The 21,782-nt window shown below is 38.9% G+C and overlaps 1 protein-coding gene across 2 annotated transcripts; it reads right to left on the reverse strand.

The window, feature by feature from the left end:
• Positions 1-894: 894 nt before the first annotated feature.
• Positions 895-16,453, reverse strand: slc25a18 (solute carrier family 25 member 18). Of its 2 annotated transcripts, none has more exons than XM_053505432.1 (10): positions 16,323-16,453; positions 12,335-12,503; positions 12,059-12,181; positions 7,760-7,815; positions 7,160-7,250; positions 6,941-7,056; positions 5,419-5,566; positions 4,179-4,339; positions 2,783-2,858; positions 895-2,483 (listed from the first exon to the last, which is right to left on the reverse strand). In XM_053505432.1, exons 2-10 carry the CDS (start codon positions 12,352-12,354, stop codon positions 2,342-2,344), a joined length of 933 nt encoding a protein of 310 aa, XP_053361407.1. In that variant the 5' UTR covers positions 12,355-12,503; positions 16,323-16,453; the 3' UTR covers positions 895-2,341. The 2 variants fall into 2 exon arrangements, with proteins under 2 accessions (XP_053361407.1, XP_053361408.1); XM_053505433.1 differs by lacking the exon at positions 16,323-16,453 and adding an exon at positions 15,188-15,309.
• Positions 16,454-21,782: the final 5,329 nt, after the last annotated feature.

Consider the following 21,782-nt stretch of genomic DNA (forward strand, 5'->3'; position numbering starts at 1 on the left):
GCACCTGTTGCTATCTCACTGTGGTGAGTAAATCTAAAATCCTTGTGCGTTACTCCTTTCAGTGCCGTAATAATACTCAGTCTGTATGATAAAAAATAACAGCATGCAAAAAAAAAGTAAGTAATAGTATCGTTGTTTTATGGAGGTGCATGAGTGTCATGTGACCAGATCACAAGCTCAAGAACCTTCTTCATAGCATCCGGTCATAATGTACATGTATAGTTTATGGTGTTATAATAGATACCGATAGATAGATCTCTAACATAATCAGCTTTTTATAAAGATATTCATCTGTGCGTGAAAACAATCAGAGCTCTAGTTTAGATTTTTAGAACAACTCTAGATACAGTATGAGCAAAAGATAATGAATAATATTGCAATACAAGCTTTAACCATTTATTTTTCTATGATGTTGGGTCCCATTTAAGGGGACGCTTCATCATCTCCAGGTGAACTAAAGATAGATAGTGCATACGTTATAATTCAGGATCAGTTCTTTACTCCTTTTATGTGTGTTTTAACATCTGATTTAACTCGCCATGTGTGGAAAGTAATAAAGAAGATGCGGTTGACCCTGGAAATACCTAAAGTCTTCAAAAATCATCATTTTTATTTATTTTTGTGTTAAATTGAGGAGAGATATAGAAGAGAGGCTGATGTTTTAACAAGCAACTTTCTTTTTATGAATCCATTTTTACAGAAAGGAACTTATTAACTGTATACACCAATCAGTCATAACATTAAACCACCTGCCTGATATTGTCAAGGTTCCCGTTGTGGCACCAAACACTAATCACAGACCTCTGAAGATCCGTTGTGGTATTGTTTTTGTGGTGTAAGACGTTACCCTCAAACCTGTACATTGCAGCAAACTGGGGCATCCATGGATCAGACTTTTATTAATTTTTTTTACCAAATACCGGACAATTTGGAGGCCAAGTCAATGCTTGAACTCTTTGTCATGTTCCTCCAACCGTTCCTGAAGGATGTTTGAAGTGTGTCAAGGTGCATTATCATGCTTAAAGAGCCCACTGCCTCCAGGGAACACCGTTTCCATGAAGGGGTCTGAAACAATGTTCAGGGAGGTGGTACAGTATGTGACAATGAAATATCCACATCAAAGGTTTTCAGCAGAACATTCCTCGGAGCGTCACACCTTCTTCCTATAGGGCATCCTAGTGCCATATATTTTATAGTACGTGACACACAAACATGGTGTAAAAGAAAACATGATGCATCAGACCAGGCCACCTTCTCCCATTGCTCTCTGGTCCAGGTCTGATGCTTACGTGTCCATTGGAGGAGCATTCAGAGGTGGAAACGGGACAACACGGGTGCCTGATTGGTCAGTCCTATGTACTGTAACACCGTACGCAACAAACTGCGAGGCAGGAAACTTTTTCAGCAATTTGAGCAACAGGCGCTGGCATCAGTAAACCTTGTCCACCCATGTCCACTCGCTGATTCATCGGTTTTCCTTCCTTGGATGAGTTTCAGTAGGTCCTGACCACTGCATCCTGGGAACATTCCAGGAGAGACGGAGTTTGGAGTTTCTCTGACCAAGTCGTCTATCCGTCACAATTTTAAACCCAAACACTTGCACATTTTTTCCTGCTTCCAACACATCAAATTTGTTCTCTTGCTCCCTGAAATATCAGACCCCTCTTCAGTAAAGGCATCTTCTCCTTCTTTGTTATCCGGCTATTCCCTTTCAGGGGGTGTTATTCACTTAACATTACTTAGTTAGCGGTCATATTGTTATGGCTGATCGGCGTAAACTTTTTTTTATTTTTTTATATCCAAATATATATGCAGCCTTCCTTCAGCCCTTGGAGTAAAGTGCGGGAAAATGTTGCCGATTTTTATCAAAGAAAACAAAGCACCGAACTTTTTCCTTGATCTTTAGCTGTTGAGGTCTCTGATCCACCTGATGTGTTGACATGCAGGTTATTTATTTCTGTATTTGTATTTTTTATAACCTTTGATGATAGTGTCCTAGTGATTATTAAATACTTCATGTTTTACACAAGCGTCAGTCGAAATCAAAGGAATGAAACACCTTCAGCTACTAGAACAGAACCCTGTTTCGCTCAAAGAACCCTGTTTACATTTTTTTAGACACTTGAGAAACAGTTAGTGTGCAACTTCACCGCATAAACAGCATCTTTTTTTTCTCCTTTAATTCCTTTGGTTATGTAAGTTAACATCCTTCTTGTTTTAGGTTAAGCTTACTCCTTCCCTAATCCCTAATAGGCCCTGTCTTTTCTTTTCCTCTCTCTCTCTCTATGTATCGAAACAGTACTGTGTGTTTGTTCGCTGTGTGTGTTATGAGACTTCATTTCTATCCCAGCAGCTTCATCACCTGCTCGCCGACACCCAGGAAGTAGATGCCTTGCGCAATCCCGAACAGCGGGGCGATGACCAGCGCTCGGCACGTCGCTCCTTTAAGGAAGGCCGCCGGTCCTTCACGACTCAGAACGCGCCTGTGAAGAAACCCAAACTAGTCAGGAGAATATCTTAAAACAGGGCTTGCGCTTGTCATGTGTAAGAAACGGGCGACGCACATCTGGCGACTAATACACCCCATCCCGGAAGTATATCCATAGTTCCTGTGTTGTTCCTGATGGGGTCAGGTTGCCAGATCGACACCCGATTGTATCGGAGCAATTTAGGGTGAAGGAGCTTGCTCAAGGGTCCAAAAGTGGCGTAAACCAGGGACCTTCTGATCATCAGTCCAACATCTTAACCACCAAGCTACAGTACTTAGGGCAGGTTTTCTTACCGTGTACAATCGATGACGCCCCGGTACGAATCTTCTCCTTCCCCCTTCTGCAGTGTCTGAAGACGAGTCTTTATGACTAGGGGAAAATAAGAACGCACTTCAGACAGTGAAACGATTCCCAGTTTCTCTGCAAAATCACTAAATCTTTTGGCTTTCTTAAACCTATCAGCTGCTACTTTCCTTCTATTACACTACAACTTCCAAACAGGAAAGGTAAAAGCTAACAAGATATGTAATCTCCTGCTAATGCTGCATCATAGGGCTGGCTCGTAACACACTCTAAGGAAAAACTGGAACTTTTGATTGTCTGGAGTAAAAACGTCCTTTATTCCATTCAAGATAGAAAGTTTTCCCAGTACGCAAGCCATGATCGGACTGCTTGCCCTGCTCCTACCTGAGTTCCTGTACAGATACAGCGCCCCTGGAGCAGATAGGGTTAAGGGGCCTTGCTCAAGGGCCCAACAATGCCCTTCGAATGGGATTCGAACCCAGGATCTCCTGTTTACTAGAATAGACTAAGCCCAGACAGTGCCACAGGCTTGTGAGTGACAGTGCAGAAAAAGTACAGTATGATCGATTTCACTTCCTTGGTTCACCCTATGATGATGATGATGATGATGATGAACTTCGAATAAACAACCTGCTGTGTTTACACAACTACATCCTGCCCAAGTTGGGCAAAAGTAACCGGAGAACACAAAGGGAATTGAGACAGACACTAGGACTACAACAGGCAGAGTGTGAATGAAATCACATGGGTAAAGATCTCAATGTGGAAAGTTACATGGCACATTTTAAGATCTGTGTGCTGTGTTTCGTGGCTCCGCATGTCAGATCTGCCTAAACAGTCCTGCAGTCCTGACAACGAGTTCATGAACTGCCGCATCACTGTAAACCAATGTACAATGGTTATCATTAAGACGTCATACCTGTACGACAAATTACAGGTTATTTGAGAAGCTCTGATGAGTTGTTGGTTTGGGCTGTTAAGGTGTTTGAATGCAGCCTTTCACAAGTAAAAACTTCAAAAAAATGAACCCCTTTTGTACTTCCACATCTGCCATGACCCAGGCTTTAGGACAAGCTCCCACATGTCCAAAAATGGCTTTCACAATGCATTCACAGTCACCTCCTTTCAATATAGTTATGACAGTTGTTAAATAAACTTCCCTTAATGTAAATAAGCACAAAGGAGACGTAATAAAGGGGTGTCACATTATTAGAGGATGAACACGTTCTGGCCTATTTTTGCTCCAAATAACCTGTTTATCTTGTTTAATCTCCTTGTTTGTAGGTTTTAATCTCACTTTTTTTCTGATTAAAACGTAAGAAGTTATACTTAGAGAACAAGACAGAGAAAGATAGCGCACACTGCGATCGATCATCCGAGTCTCACCGTCTAGTGGAGTGACGGCCACGGCTGCCACCGAGCCGGCCGCGCATCCCGAAGCGAAGGACTGCAGGAAAGGAGCGCGCTCGTGAGCGAGGTCTCCCCTCCGACCCACTGCGTTAAAGTTGGCGAACAGAGGGAAATAGATCATGGAGAACGGCACATCCCTGAGTGGAGGAAAAGAGAAATCAGACGATTTTTAATCAGCCAGGTCAGGTTTACTGTAAGATCAAGGAAAGTTTACAGTGCAAAAATTTGCATCCCAAATGGTTCCTGAAGGAAAAGATAAGATAAAAAAAAGTTTAAACTATTTTTGTTGTTGTTGTTGATGTTGTTGGTTACCCCCCCCCCCCCCCGCCGTTTACAGCATTCGTTGCAGACAACTCAACTCAACTCAACTCAACTCAACACATCATCCTAATATCCAAAAATTGCACCATAAGCAAAAAATTTTAGACAATATCCAAAAATTGCACCATAAGCAAAAATTTTTAGACTCAACTACAATGTCATTTATTACTTTGGAGGTGAATTACGGCTGAATTGATTTCACCGATCCACTATTTATTATTACAGTACGCAAGTTATGCAATATCATAATGTTTATTTCCATCCAGAGTCACATAATTCCAAAATCTGGACCACATGAGCTTTTTCCATTGCTTGCTCACAGTCTGTTCTTTATCAAACTGAAGCCTCGTTTTTTTTTTTTCCCCAATTAGCCTCAGTGATAAGTGGTTTTCTTAAGGCTGCGCAGCTGTTTAGTCCCAATCCCTCAAGTTCTCTTTGCATTATGTGTGTGGAAATGATCCTTCATTCACTATTAAACATAGCCGTAGGTTCTACTGTGTGTTTTTTTTTTTTTTAATGATTTGATTTTACCAAACCTTTAATAATTAAAAAAAAATTCAGCACTATCCTTCCAGGTTTTATTAAGGCGTTGGACTGTTTTTAACCCAATGTTAGTAGTTTCAGCAATCTCCTTAGTTGTTTTCTTTCCTTGATGCAGGACAATAATTTGTCTCTTCTGAAACGGAGTAACATCTTTGCCACGACCACAGGATATGGTTGTTTAAGAAATAAGAAGCTACCCAGTGCATTAGTTAGGGTAAAATACGTTTCTTACCTTAGCTGAAACATACAGTATTAATCACTGCAGTAATTATCCTGTGGCAGAATCTTTGCTTAGTTAAACCCAGGTAGTGACTTCGTGTGTGTTTGAAATGTTAAAGGAAGCGTGTCTGACCTGAGCAGCGTGGCCCCTGTGCCCTTGTAGAGGCCCCGGAGGCCCTGCGTCCTCAGCAGCTCCAGGGTTATGGCCGTGGCTGAGCGTCGCACCACCGCTTGATGAGGCGACTCCAGAGACGGCGAAGCAGGAACGGATCTCTGTGCCGCTGTGGAGGCAAATGATAAAACACGTAAGACTCTCATGTTTTTTTCCCACACGGTGAACGGAGATTAGGTTCATGCATGAGGGAACACCTTGGGGATCTATTTAAAGCTATTTTATTAAGGAAACTTGCTTTGTATATATTTACTTCGGTTAAATAAAATCTATACTTCCCTTTTAATGCAAAAATGTGCACAATCATTAAACGATAACCATTTCTAAGAAGCCCATATAATGTACATAAATCACTTATAGCTGTGCTTATTTACTGCACCGTGCCTTCTTTAAATGTTTCGAACAATAGCAGTAACCTGTCTGTTTGTGCTCGTCTAATGAATCCTTAATGGTTTCCATATTACGTTGTAAAAATGAAATGAAATAAGTTCTTACCAAGTTATTATAGCAAGAAAGAATTCAACACTGTCCTGAAATTTATGATAAATATTATTTATTCAAATTAATAATTACGGACATCAGTATTAGTTATAACAGTTGGGCACATTATAGCATATTATAATAAATGGTGACGTCTAAGTGATGTATCATAATATTCTTAACATACTAAGAGCCTTTATACCTAGAAAGATTTTTTAGAGTTTATAAAAAATGCTTTAAAGGAATTATTATATATAGAACATGAAGAATTATAAAACCGGTGGAACGAGTTATAAATAAGTGCTTTGTAGATATTTTAATAAACTCGACTCAACATGGTGCTAAAAAGTGAGTTTTCTGATAGGATCATATAACACCATTTTTTCATAATACTTAAAGCTTCTTATCTCATGATCCATGCTTCGTTTATTGTAAATATGCTACACATTTATATTTTTATCAGATAAAAAGAAACACATTTGTTAAATACAGTTTCACGCCCTTTTATGTCTGTAGTGTCAGTTACTTTTTTGAATTCAAATCTTTCAACGGTCTTAACTGTCATTCAGATGCAACTTGGATAATTTAGATTTCACATAGAAAAACATATAAACCTGAAAAGGTGTATTATAAGTGTATAATGCAAAATTGTTAAGATTATTGTTTTGCTTTTTAAGCTTTTACCAAAAATCAATTTAAGCCACAATTTTTACAAGTCATATGCTTCTAGAGATTTACACCAATTTTAGTATCAATACTTATAAAGAAATGTAAACAATTAGCATTTTAAATGATTATTGTTTGAAGCGAGACAGTATAACGCTGAACAATGGCCATTTTCGGGGCACATATTAAATCATCTTTAGCTGAAGTTAGCCAGTTAAAATTTTTAGCTTATTTGGCTCACACATATTTTCTGTACTATATATATAACATAAAAAATCTATGAATTCAGCACGGATACTGTGTTTTGGCGGACAAGCTTAATAAGCCCCTGACTCACCCAGCCTCCCGGCGTCCTGCAGCTGTATTTTCAGCATCTCCATCGGGGTTGTGACCACCACCTGACAGGTTCCAGCCCCACAGCCGGCCAGGATCTCGCCCCATAACGGTAACTTCCTTTAAACCACACAAACATGTGAAACGGTCAGGAGATCTTTAAACAATGAATCAATCAATGCCTGTTCTGTAACAACCCGAGAGTGTTCGAAGGAGGACAAACCCGTCCTTGGAGAGCTGCTGTCTGAAGACGTCATTGGCTGCAAGTTTGATCGCTTTCTCCGGAGTTACGAGGGTGAGGTTGACCGCAGCACCTGGAAGAGTCATGTGATGTCAGAGTGCAGAACATGAGAGAAAACAAGTGTGAAAGTTTAATAAAGATTATTTTACAGCTCACTATAAAACAATTCATTTAATTTAAGAAATTCAGTTCTTTGAGATGTGCTTTTTAGGAAAAAAAGCAACAAGTTTTTATGAAACTCTGTGGTGGTGGTGGCTCAGTGTATTACGGCGATCGGTTACTAATCAGGAGGGTGACAGTTTAAGCCCAAGCTTGGCCAGGTTGCCGAGGTTGGGCCCTTGAGCAAGGCCCTTAAGGTCCTTCAAATGGTTGACCCTGCGCTCTGACCCCAGCCTACTAAAAAAAAAAAAAGCTGGGATATGCTAAGAATAAATAATTTCACAGTGGTTAATGTATATGTGATAAATAAAAGCTGAGCTTAATTACACAACACTTGTTATTTTCCTAGTCCAGCACACCCTAAGTGATTAATTCCTTACATGACTCATAACTTCTTCTATGTATAAGTAGGAGAAAATGTACCTCGATACATCCCAAAGTAGCCTTCCGTCCTAATCGTCTTGGTCAAACAGTCCAACCTTCATAACAAACACATTTTTTTTAGTTAGTGTGATTAGAAAATAATTCTGGAGTGTGAAAAAAAATAAAATATATATATATATACACCGGTTGTGCTTGCCGGTGTGTGTTAACGGGAAGCTTCTAACTTAAAATTTGGGGGTTTTCGGATATGTCAGGTAGAACAAAAGTTATCATTACTTTTATAACATGTTAAATTATGACCACTACCGGAATATTATAAAGATGTCGCAGAAATGTGAGCATATTATTATTATTATTATTATTATTATTATTTGTATTATTATTATTATTATTATTATTATGGTCATAAAAACAATCAAAAATAAATGTGATCATGTTTATCTGTGTCATTTCTTTGCCTATGTGACTTATTGTGACTAATTTTTATTCTCAGTCATGTTTGTACATTATACTTTCAATTTAATTAACTAAATTAACTAAAAGTTTATCATATTGCCTTCTTTATGCTAAAAAAAAAGGACACATTACTCTACACTGCACAATCCTGAGCCCTATATGTCCTTAAGCTCTGGAAAGGAGCTATATAAATAAAAATTATCATTATTATATAATTATAGTTTAGTTAAAAAAAAACGAAAAAAAAACAAACCCTACAGATAATAGTGTACCGATGTCCCCTCCTCTCATGTGTTGTGTTCCTTTAAACGTTTGTACATCTCATTGTACACGGTACTTCAGTGCTCACGATGTGCTCCAGGTGGTCAGATCAACAGGGCGTGTCACTGAACATAACCACCTGACACGACTGTCACTAATACAATTGACACAACAAACAAATCGGCCCCAGCCTTGCTTCTTACTTCTTTACGTTGTTTTCTGTGTTTTGATACTTATTGCTTGTGCTGTTTGCTTATTGCTTGCTCTTGTGCAGTTTCATGGAGTCGATTCTGCTTCCTAACAAAACTAAACTCTATCAGATCTCAGTTAATGAAAATATCTTGATTCTAGTCAAATTAAATTTCGCGATTCTCAAGCCTATTCCTATTTCTGAAAACATTCGTTTTTCAAATTTTTCGGCCGAAATTTCTTGTTTTTTTTTCTTTTTCATTTAAGAAATAAATGCTATCCAGCAAAATTATCTGCCAACAGAACAAGAAATTTATGCTTAAAAATGGTAAATTAGTAAAATTAGCTAAGGGGGCACGATGGCTCAGGGGTTAGCGCTGTCGCCTCACACCTCCAGGGTCAAAGGTTTGATTCCCGCCTCGGGGTCTGTCTGCATGGTGTTTGCACGTTCTCCCCGTGCTGGGTGGGTTTCCTCCGGGTGCTCCGGTTTCCTCCCACAGTTTAAAGACATGCAGCTTAGACTAATCTGCGTTCCTGTAGTGTGTGAATGACGGTGTATATCTTAGTGCCCTGTGATGGATTGGCACCCTGTCCAGGGTGTATCTTAGCTCGTGCTCTAAGTCTCTTGTGACTCCAGGAGTGAGATGAGAAAAGGCAGAACAGTGGCTTGGTGGTTAACACTGTGGCCTTGTGAAATTACTTTACAGTTGCTCACTTTTCAGAAAATAAAGGAAGAAAAGAAAATGCATTAACACAAATACACAAATACAATCTAAAAAAAAAACAATCTGATGAGTAGAGTTGACTGTGTTACACAGTAAGGTAAACATTACTTTACTTTAACATTTTAATTTTAATCTTAATCTAAAGTTTGTATTTTTGACAGCTAGCTACTTTGACAGCTCCAGTGTGTGTTTTGTTGGTGCTCAAATTCCAGCTTTGACTTTTCGAACTACTTTGCCTTCTTTTACACTATATGCATTAACATGAATAACTGAATCCGTAAGCGACTAAATGATTGTAAGTGCAAATAAAATAAATAAATGATATGAATAAAAAAAATTGGGGGAAAAATTATGTGTAGAATCTCTGTATTTGGTATTCACCAGGACCACTCCTCTAACCCAGTTTTAAATAAAGGACCATAAACGGACATGTGACTCAGAGCTCCCAGTGAATCACAGCAGCGAAGGGGGAAAAAAATCCCTTTCTTTTGGACCCATGCTGGAAAAAGTGGCTCGACAGAACATGGCAGCGAGCCTTTTCCTCTCGGCTGGCGGAGGTATTCACCTCTTATGTAAGTGAATGAGGAGGGACAAAGATACCACAAAAACACACACACACACACACACAAACACACACACACACACACACACACACACACACTGCTTTCTTTTAACACACTCGATGCTGCGTACCAAATCAAAAACAGACCAAAAAATAAGAATAAAAAAGTTCAATTTGGACATCAAAGCAGATTTTATGTCTGTGTGAGTCACAGCAGAAGTCACATGATGTTAATCTCTACCAGAACAGACCTCCGCCCAGGCGTCCACTCAGGATATAAACACACATTAATGTTTCCCACATGCACATGTCTGTCCTCGGCTTTTAAAGGGGCAGTCGGGCAGTTTTAAAGCCCCGAAATGCAACATCAAGCGCTAGTGGTGCTGTTCTATCTGAGGACAGACCTACGTTTCTGTTTGCCTTAGCAATATACCAGTTTTAACTCTTAATGTGGGAAAATCTAAGATCTTTAGAATGTACATCTATTAGTATACTTACTGTATGGGTAATTACTAGTTGTTGCAATGTTTCTTTTTATTATTCTTTTTTTTTACAAGGCCGTTCAAGTCAAACCGGGACCAATGATGACATTTCTGGTGTATAAAACATTTGACATTGGCAGTAGACCTTCAGACATCAGACTTTCAGCCGCAGTAAAACATTAGACTGATGCAAATGTTTTAAAGAACATTTTTTGCTGTATGTGACGATCCCGGCCGAGGTGGCTTCGGGAACCCACTGCAGTTGTTCCTGTGAACATTCATGTGGAAGAGTTCTATCTGTGAGAACTGTACACACACCAATCACACTCCATCACCACTCGCACATTACAGGAGCTCGGCTGGGAGTTATTTCCACGTCCCCCATAGAGTCCTGACCTCTCTCCAAGCCATTTCCACATGTTTCGGCCTTTAAAGGAGTTCCTGGGAGGCCAGAGTTTCGGAAAATGTTTACAAGTATTAAGAAAACTTTCTTGATGGTATCCAAGCACTAGTGAAACACTGGGATAAGTGCATTAGCCGGGGATTATATAGAGAAATAAAGGGAGTTTTTTTTTTTACTCTTATAGCTGTGTTCTGTTCTTCTGTACAGTTAAAAGTACCGCTTTGATTTGAACGCCCCTCGAGAGTGAGATGCGGCTTTTCCTGAAGAGATTTGTGAGGAGTCCAGGTGCCGTCCTCTTTTATGTCGACTGCAAGAAATTTGAATCTGTCTACTCCGCGAGGACACAAATTCAAATTTCTCAGACTTTCAGCCTATCAGAGGACGTCACATGACCTGCTCTCTGATCTGTGCAAATGAGGGAGCTTAATTTCCATAGCGCGCTCTCTTTCAGATTTATGTCGACTCTCGACAATGAAACCCTCTGAGACCTTCGCTGGCATTCAGTAAAAAGGAAGGAAGGAAGGCCAGGGGTAGCTTAGTGGTTAAGGCATTGGACTACGGTTCAGAAGATCCCAGGTTCAAACCCCACAACCACCAAGTTGCCACTGTTGGGCCCTTGAGCAAGGCCCTTAACCCTCAACTGCTCAGATGTATAATGAGATAAAAATGTAAGTCGCTCTGGATAAGAGCGTCTGCCAAATGCCTAAATGTAAATGTAATGTAAGGAAGAAGTCCAAAGATGGCACACACTCCAGCCATGGTCTTTTTTTCTAAACATCATCTGTCCCTTATTCGCGATGTAAGACGGCTAAACTCTCTGCTTGTTTTGTTTAACGCATTTGGGTAACGTAGAGCTGAAAGGTCGCTTGCTCGCTATACCTCATTTCCCAGTACAGTATGCAGAATGATAATGAGTCCAAACGGTTTGATTGGAAGTGAAGCGAATTTCTCTAGACTACAGTTATGTAAGATCTGACAGGTGAAATATATAATAATAATAATAATAATAATAATAAGAGGTTGTGCCTGGAAGGTATCGCAGGGAACAAGGCAGGGTTCACCCTGAACGGGGTGCCAATACATTGCATGACATAAGCGCACACATAGTCATTACGGGCAACCTGGAAACACCAACCAGCCTAGAATACCTGTCTCTGGATTCTGGGAGGAAACCCAAAAACCCAGGGGAACACATGCCAACGCAATGCAAACAGACTGGAGACAAGTCTCCGACACCCTCCTTGCAGCTTTGCAACTTACATCCCACTGTAGACACGGGCACCCTGCTGATTCTGGAGGCGGGTCTTAGCCAGATCAATAGGGAACACGCAGGTCACGCCCACCAGCCCGGCCACGCCCCCGTTAATCAGCTTAGCAGGGAGGCTGGGAATAAGGAACAAAGAATCAGGAAGAAAGAAGAATTCTGCTTGGTTTAAGAACATCCTGATAAATCTACACATCCTTCTTTATCCTGTACAAAAGAATAAACGTTTAAATATTTATTTTAAAATAAATAATAAATAAATAAACACTTACCTAACCTTCTGTTCTGGCATCCTTTCACACCCTGAGTCTAAGGTGTTAGAACTGACCTTTTGGTAGGTGGTGCTAAAAGATTCCTACACACACACACACACACGCTATCACGTATGTATGCAAGTGCTTTAGGAAGTGTGTGTGGAAATCCTCTTCATCTCATGAGTACCTGTAAGAACAGGTTTTAAAGAGCTTAAGTGTCTCTGTGATGCTGTAGATTCCCAGAGTGATCACAGATTTAAGCTCATTCTTACAAAACACCGGGGATCAACTCAGTGTCCTCCTCAACACTAACAAATCGATACAGAATATGTTCACAAATACCTGTTTGTTTGTTTTTTAAATCAAGAGTCAATAGTACTAAGCTTTAAAAACAGTACTGCTCGATCTGCTGCCCAAAGACTATACCATGGTATAGTGGTACACGGTATAGTGGTCCTGGTATAGTGGGACACGGTATAGTGGTACATGGTATAGTGAGACATGGTATAGTGGGACATGGTATAGTGGTACACGGTATAGTGGTCCTGGTATAGTTGGACACGGTATAGTGGGACACGGTATAGTGGTAAACGATATAGTGGTACATGGTCGACTAGTGGGACACGGTATAGTGGGACACGGTATAGTGGGACACGGTATAGTGGTACACGGTATAGTGGTCATGATACAGTGGTACACGGTATAGTGGTACACGGTATAGTGGTCGTGGTTTAGTGGTACATGATATAGTGGTACACGGTATAGTGGTACATGATATAGTGGTACACGGTATAGTGGTACATGGTATAGTGGGACATGGTATAGTGGTACATGGTATAGTGGTACATGGTATAGTGGGACATGGTATAGTGGGACATGGTATAGTGAGACATGGTATAGTGGGACATGGTATAGTGGTACATGATATAGTGGTACATGGTATAGTGGTACATGGTATAGTGGGACAAGGTATAGTGGTACATGATATAGTGGTACACGGTATAGTGGTACACGGTATAGTGGTACACGGTATAATGGTACATGGTATAGTGGGACATGGTATAGTGGTACACGGTATAGTGGTACATGGTATAATGGTACATGGTATAGTGGGACATGGTATAGTGGGACATGGTATAGTGGGACATGGTATAGTGGGACATGGTATTATCTTTGGGAAGCAGATCAATTAGTACTGTTATATTCTGCAATACACAATACTTAGTGACGTGACACCAATGATGAAAAAGCTCATCATCATGTGATAATACTGTTCATTGTTTTAAACATATTTGTTGACTTCATGCATGATAAGCAACACGGTTCTTGTCATCTGGATTAATATTTGGAGTTATTCTACAGAGCAGGTATACATCTGTTAAGTTAAGCCTTTACTTGTCACATACACATTACTGCACAGTGAAACTCTTTCTTCGCATATCCCAGCATAACTGAGGTCAGAGCCTAAGGTCAGCCATGATACAGTACCCCTGAAGCAGATAGTGTTTAAGGGTCTTGCACAGGGGCCCGTCAATGGCAACCTGATAGAGCAGGGACTCAAACTGTCGACATTCCGGTCAGTAACTCAGTGCCTTAGCTCTCTGAGCTACCACTGGCCCCAAAGCAACAAGCATAACGAGCTGTATTATTTTCTGTTTAATTAACACCAAAAGACAAAGTGGAGGAATGATGGTGTAACACAAACTGCTGCTGTAAGATAGTGTAAGTGATAACAGGAATAACTCGGTTTGTGGAAGTGCCATAATATTAATGCTGTAATGCATATTGTTAGAATTAGGGATTTCTAAGATGTAAATCACTTTCAAATTACCAGAAAGCATCACTTTATTAAAAGTGTTGAGCCTCTCGCAGGAAACACTAGGGAGACCCTGGACACGGTGCCCGTTTATCACAGGGCACACACTACATACAGTACAGGCAGTTTGGGAACGCCAAATAGCATGACCTGCAACTGTGGGAGGAAACCAGAGTACCTGGAGGAATGGCAGAAGGAGTCTCCAGTTTCAGCACTGTGTTATAAATGGAGGGTTTCCTGGAGGAAACCCACCAAGCACGAGGAGAACATGCAGACTCCATGCACACAGACGGGAATCAAAACCTCAACCCTGGAGGTGCAAGGACGACAGTGCTAACTACTAAGGGTCGTTCATTGTTATTAATGTGACTTGCTGCCAGTATATCTTTGCTTATTATTATTATTATTATTATTATTATTATTATTAATAATAATAATGCACAGTTTTTACAAACAATATATTTTACAATGGAAACAAAATTGTAAAAAATTGCATTGATAATGTTTTATGGTTAAATTCTTATAAACTTGTAGCCTCATTACACATGAACAATCATTTAAATATATATTTGGAAAAAGTCAACAAACATGGAAATTATAGTCTTTTTAATAATTTATTTTTATATAACTATCATTTTAAAGGGTTAACTCCAACAATAAACAGCTAAACCGGTTGCTCTGCTTAAAAAATGAAACACTTTGCGTCGTGCTATTATAAATAAATAAATAAATAAATAAATAAACTGAAACCATCAAACGTCAGGGTACGATCAGTAATCCACCTTTCCCCTGGGCTGTCACACCGCTTTAACACTGATTGTTTTCCTGTAAATGCATGCCCTGAAGTGTTTAACTCGTCACATTTAATCCCCATCATATTATCCCTCGAGTCTTTCATGATGGAAGATCCATAGAAATGCTCACCTACTCGACACACAGAGTGATCTGAAAGAGGTAGCCAACAAAAGACCTCTTTAAAGTCGCTTTAATCTCCTAAAAGGTTTATGACTTCCTGAATAAGCAGGAAAAGGCGAGCACACACACGAGGAGCTTACCAACGACGCCGGCTTGCTGTCAACCAATAGCAGGCCGAGATGATGACAGGGAGAAAGACACACTCGAAACACAATCTTACTGTCATATTTAACAAGATAAGACTTATTTTTTTACTTTTTTTTAATTATTATTATTAATATTATTATTATTATTATATTCTTTTCAATTTCTTGCCTTATTTCTTGCTTTATTAGTTTGTCCTATAATATTCCCCTGATGTCTATAATCTTCTACATTACTGGTATTGTTGTTTCTTTTTTCCCCATATCCATGTCCCTCTTTACGCTCATCTTCCTCTTTTCGTCTTTTCTCCTGTCTTCTCCCTCTTCTAATCCCTTCACCTCTGCTCTACTTTTCCGATCTTCACAAGTCTTCAACACATCCTGCTTTACACTTCATCCCAGCACTCTACTGTACGTTGATCTGTACACTCACCTAGTTTGAAGTGTCTCTCTCTCTCTCTCTCTCTCTCTTTTTCTTTATGTCTTTCTGATTCTCTTTCTCTCGCTCTATTTTAACTCCTCTCCTTTATACGGATCCTGGTGGCATTCTAGGCATGCCTTTTTCTCTTCACTCTCTCCGAGACAGATTTCTTTCGACCTTATTGGTTGCCAAATCACACAGTAATCTCTCTTTCTCTCTTTCTCTCGGCCACTCCCCCATTTCTCTTCTTCCCTCTCTATCGTTCTCCTGCTCCCTCTCTTTTTTTCTTCCTTTCACCCTCTTTTTCTTCTTCCCTCTATTCTGCTCCCTCTTTCTCTCCCTCCCTCTCTATATCAATCCTTCTCTTTCTCTCTCACCCATTCTCCCTTTTTCTTATCTCTTCCCCTCTCTATCTCTTTCTCCCATTCCCTTCTCTCTCCTTCCCACCCTCTTGTCTTTCCTCGCTCGATCCTGCTCTCTCTTTCTCTCTCTCGCTCCCTTTCTGCCTCCATCTCATTCTCACTTACTTACTTTCTCTCTATCTATCTGCTTAACTCCCACTGTTTAACTCTCTGCTCTCTCCCATCTCTCTCTCTCTCTCTCTCTCTCTCTCTTCTCTTTTCTCCCTACACACAAAACTTTTCTCACCACACAAACACAGCAGTCTGTTTCATCATCACTACATTGATTGTGATGATTGTGTGATCTTACCTGCTATTGGTGCTTCCAGCTGGACTGGGATGAAGCTGTCCACTTGTCTTTCGCTCACTTTATGAAGCAATGTGTGCAGAAACCATAACCGAGAGAGAGAGAGAGAGAGAGAGAGAGAGAGGGGGGCAGCCGACAAAGCCAGACGCCACACATGGGCTGTTACACAAACACCAGTATTGTGTCCCTGCAAAAAAGTCCCTCCCTCTTCTAACACACACACACACACACACATACTTTTACACTAATGCAACAAGACACCACACACACATAAACACATTCACATCCTGCACAACAACCACTAATTGAAAACAAAGTGGGGTTTGAATAACTTTTGTTACTGCACTTTAGTTTTGTATTGGTGGAGCTGGAATTTTAATGAATACAAAAAAATAAAAAAATTCTACATTTTCTTCAAAAGTTGTCTCCTTTATTAAAGTTACTGATTCACACATGAGGAGATTTCTCATCTGCCTCTCAAGAAAAAGTGAAATATCAGTCTTAAAAATTTGTCATCCATTTTAAAGAAAGTACAGTATACAGTCAAACCTTGGATTGCGAGCACAACCTGTTCCGGAGGCGTGCTCGTATATCAAATCACACGTAGGTTAAAACAAATTTCCCCCATAAGAAATTATGAAAACTTTGATGATTCGTTCCACAACCCAAAAATATCCATATAAAATAATTAATACAAAAAATGAAGTAAAAATAAGTCAAACTAAACTGCACTTGTGACTGGTGTTAGACAAGAGCAGAAGCAGGGGGGCTACTGTGTAGGCTGACTATCGCACACTCGCGCACACACACACACACACACACACACTACAGGAATCACTTCTCTAAACAGATTAATCTCCCACTCTGCTTCAGCCTTTTAAACTTTGTTGCTGCAGAACAGTTACTAAAGAGCAGTCACTACACTTGGACACAAAATATATATATTTTTTTTTATCTGCGCGCACACACACGGTTACAATGTCTTAATAAGCAGTACATGCACACATGGATGTTGACGGTACGAATGATGCACGCGCACTGAGACTAAGCATGGGAGACAATTACCCACAATCCCACAGCGCCCATAAGAGAGAGAAGAACCATTGGCTTAGCTGTGGTCACATGACGCTTAACAGACAAAGCGCATATGTACTACAGTACTTGTATATCAAGACTGCGGTCGTTTAACAAGTTAAATTGAGTTACTTGCAATCCAAGGTTACACTTTATTTACTTACACTAACAATGTTTTTAAATAAATTAACTCATTTTGTTTTTAGAATTCGGCTACAGGCTACACTAGCTTGCTAGGTCTTTTTTGTTGTTGTTGTAAAATTAGCTAGCTAGGTCTTTTTTTATTTGATTTAATTCATTTTGCGTTCCAGTTTTAGTAAATAAGATTTAGCTAAATTTAAAATTGTGGAATTTAGCTTGTATAGGTAACCAGGCACATGAGACCTTTTTTTAAAAAAAACAATTTTAAAATGTTTCAGGTTAAATTAGCTTGCTAGTTAGGTTAGTTAAATCACCTTTATTTCAGCTGGTTAATAGCAGCAGGGAGAAAAGACCTTCGTTATTAGGATTTGTAAATCATTTTTTATATTAGCTAGCATTTTGTTTTGCAATTATTTAGTTGAAATTGGATAGCCAGACATGTTTAGTACTTTAGTTTATTACATAAGATAGCTAGGCATGTTTTGTAATTAAGCTAGTTAAATTAAATAGCTTGTTACCTTTTTTTTTTTTGCTATTTTTTATTTAATTTATTTTAAAAGTCATTGAACTTCATCTAACCAGTGAGTTTGAGGAATATCTTCCTTATGAACGGTTTCTTAGCCTTACACCTCCAGGGTCTGGGTTCTATTCCTGCCTCAGATCTTTCTGTGCTTGGTGGGTTTCCTCCGGGTACTCTGGTTTCATCCTACAGTCCAAACACATGCAGATTAGGCAAACTGGCGTTCCCACGTTGCCTGCAGTGAGTGTGTGCATGCGTGTGCCCTGTGAAGTCTCCTGGGATGGGCTCTAGTCCCCCCTGAGACCCTGTATACAAGATAAACCGGTATAGACAATGAGTGATCTTGACTGTAACTCAAGTCGATATATTCTCAGCTCTATACTAAATACCGTACTTAACTGTTTCTATTTACTTTCTTCGCTGCTGTTTATGTCTGCATGTAATCGTAGTTCATAATTCATAATTCGTAACTCCCCTCAAAGTGTTCAGTTATCATTATGGATATGTCTTTAAGGTTGGAAATCAAAGTGACGAGGTCACAAATAATACATACAAAGACTGTTCGAGTCAAGTCAGGACTTGTGATTGTTCAAAATACATAATTAAACACAGTTATGAGGGTAAAAAGTCCCTTTATTTCTTTATATAATCCACGGCTACACTAATGCACTTATCCCAGTGTTTAACTAGCGCTTGGATACCATCATGATAGGAAGTTTTCTTAGTTTAATTAAAATCTTTTACTGTGGCTAAGAATCTTAGCAGCGTACTGTGCTTGAAATCTTCTGTAAATATCAATCGGTTTAAAGATAAGATAAGATAAGATAAGATAAGATAAGATAAGATAAGATATACGTTTAATTGTCCCACAGGGAGAAATTTCTATGTTACAGCAGGAAAGAAAAATGTGCAAATATACAGTAAATTAGGGACAGTACAGTGTATAAATACAAAAGAAGAAGAAAAACAATGCAATAGTTACACTTTCAGACGAATTGCACTAGGGAATATTGCACAGTTGTTAATGTTATTGTACTCTGCTTGTACGGTCTAATAAGTGCAGGGAGAGAAGACCTTCGTTATCACTTCTTCACACACACATCGGATATAACAGTCTATCACTGAAGGAGCTGCTCAAAGATGAAACTGTTTCAATCAGCTTGTCCAGTCTTCTTGTCTGCAGTAGAGTTGGTGCTGCAACAGCAGATCACTCCATAGGAGATGGCTAAGGCCATCACAGAGTCCAAAAAGGTCTTCATTAGTGCTCCATGCACTCCAAAAAAAAAACAAAAAAAAACCTAGTCTTCTCAGCAGAAAGATCTGCTCTGTCCTTTTCTATGAGTTGCGCCTGTGTTGTTATCATTCAGTAGAAATTTCATAACAAGTCCTGGTTTGACTTGAACGTCCATCGTCCATTTATACATTAGTCTTTCTTAAAGAGAAGCTTGTTTTATATTTGTTTATTAGCCTTAGATATTGTACCTTATGTGCTGTATAAATCACTGTGAATGATGTTACCATAGAAACTAAAGTATAAATGAGATAGGACTGAAATAATATATGGCAATTAGGATTAATACTACTAACCCCAATAGAGGTCAGGGGCAGGTCAAGCGCAGTTATTTGAGTCTACTGATAAGCCCAGTGATATCCTAACATACTTTATTACTGTAGATTGTTTTGAATGTTGTGAGTAGGAAGATTTCTCTTGTTATAAAAAGGTAACTATTTTAGATTTCATTTTTCTTCTCTGGCTGTGTTTAGTGTCAGCGAGTCTACATGCTGCTTATCAGATGTTATCAGATGACCATGAGAACAGAGGCAGCCTTAGCAGACAAGCCAGCATGGGAGAGCAAAGGGAACAGCTTTTTCCAGTTTGCTCTGTACCTGTGACAGTCAAATATCAGATTACAATCGCCCTACAGACTCCACTTTTAGTGATTAATGTGGCAGCAAGTGACAAGTGATCTACAGCTGAACTATAATTCCATGTAAAAGAAAATATTTTAACCTGGTTATGGTGTTGATGCCACTCAACCCAGCTGTCAGGGTTTAAATTGGCATTGAGAGGGCTTAGAGTGCCCTCTACTGGCCACATCAGGACTTATTTTCCAGCACCAAATTATTATATAAAAGTTTTTTAAAGTTAAAGTTTTAAAGTTAAAGTAAAATATTATATTATATTATATTATATTATATTATATTATATTATATTATATTATATTATATTATAGCAGTTAAATTGGGACAAAATAATCTGTGTCTTATGCTATAGCTGTAGGTTTAGACACTAAAAAGCAAAAATTAGAATATTTTGAATATAGCTTGATTTTTTTCATGATGACACCAAAAAACAAATATCCTGTCTGGCCAAAATAAAAAAAAAAAAAACAAACAAAAAAAAAACAACCTATAATATGTAATTCAATTACAAAGCTTTAGCTCCATGACAATCAAATAGCTTTGATTACTCCATAAATCAAATGTTTGTGACAGATTCATATGTAACATTTATTCCTCATGCTCCCAGAACTACTCTTTTACAACGCATTTAGTCCTGGAATATGGCCATGCCATCAGGGAAGAGAAACTCCATAGAAGTAATAACCTGGTACATTAGTACATTCAGGTCGTCAGCTGACTTTTTATTTAACACATAATGTTGCTGAGATAAGAACTGAGCAACTGAAGCAACCCCAGATCATAACACTGTCTCCAGAGGCTTGTACAGTGGACCCTATGCATAATGGGTGCATCGCTTCTTGTGCTTTCCTTCTTACCCTGAAACGCCCATCACTCTGGAATAGGCTCAATCTGGACTCATTAGATCACATGAACTTTTCAATCGCTCCAAAGTCCAATCGTTATCCTACTGTATCTAATCCCCCCCCCCCTCCCTAATGAGTCTTACTGACCAGTGGTTTCCTTATGGACACACAGCTGTTTAGTTCCAATCCTGTTAGTTCTTATCACATTGTGTGTGTCTGGAAACTATATTATTTCACTGTTAACCTTTTTTTTTTTTTTTACCATGCAACTTCATTAAATGATTAAAGATCTCTGTCCATGTTTTTTTTTTCAGACTACATTTCTTTTACAAAGTTTTATGGTTGAGCATATTATTGGTAAATGTTTGGACACACCTTCTAATTCTATGCCCTTCCTGGTTTTTATTTCTTTCTACGTTAAACTGTAAAACAATGCTGAAGGCGTCCAAAATATACAATAATCTCCTTTGAACAGTTGATATTGAGATGTATATCTGCTACATCTGTTCTGTAAAGCTTCATAACGGCTCTAATCTGAGGTGCTTGTTGTTAATTGGTGATTTCTGCAGCTGGTAACTCTAAATGAACTTCTCCTCTGCAGCAGAGATACGTTTTGGTCTCGTTTTCCTTCATGAGAGACAGTTTTATCATGGAGTTTGATGGGTTCTGCAAATGCACTTGAAAATACTGTTCTTGCATGTCCTAAAATAACGACTGATTTATGATTTATATACTGTATGTTTATGTATATTCTATGACCAAATGATAAAAACTATACAAATTTATTTCAGCCAGCAATATTTCAATTTTGAAAATATATTATATATATATATATATATATATATATATATATATATATATATATATATATTATATATTGAGGAGTAAGGTTCAACAATTAATACATTGTTAATACTTGCTAACATTACCTTAGAAGCTTTAAAAACACCAATTAACGTT

This window comes from Clarias gariepinus, chromosome 10, assembly GCF_024256425.1.
Source record: "Clarias gariepinus isolate MV-2021 ecotype Netherlands chromosome 10, CGAR_prim_01v2, whole genome shotgun sequence".
Taxonomy (NCBI): Eukaryota; Metazoa; Chordata; class Actinopteri; order Siluriformes; family Clariidae; genus Clarias; species Clarias gariepinus.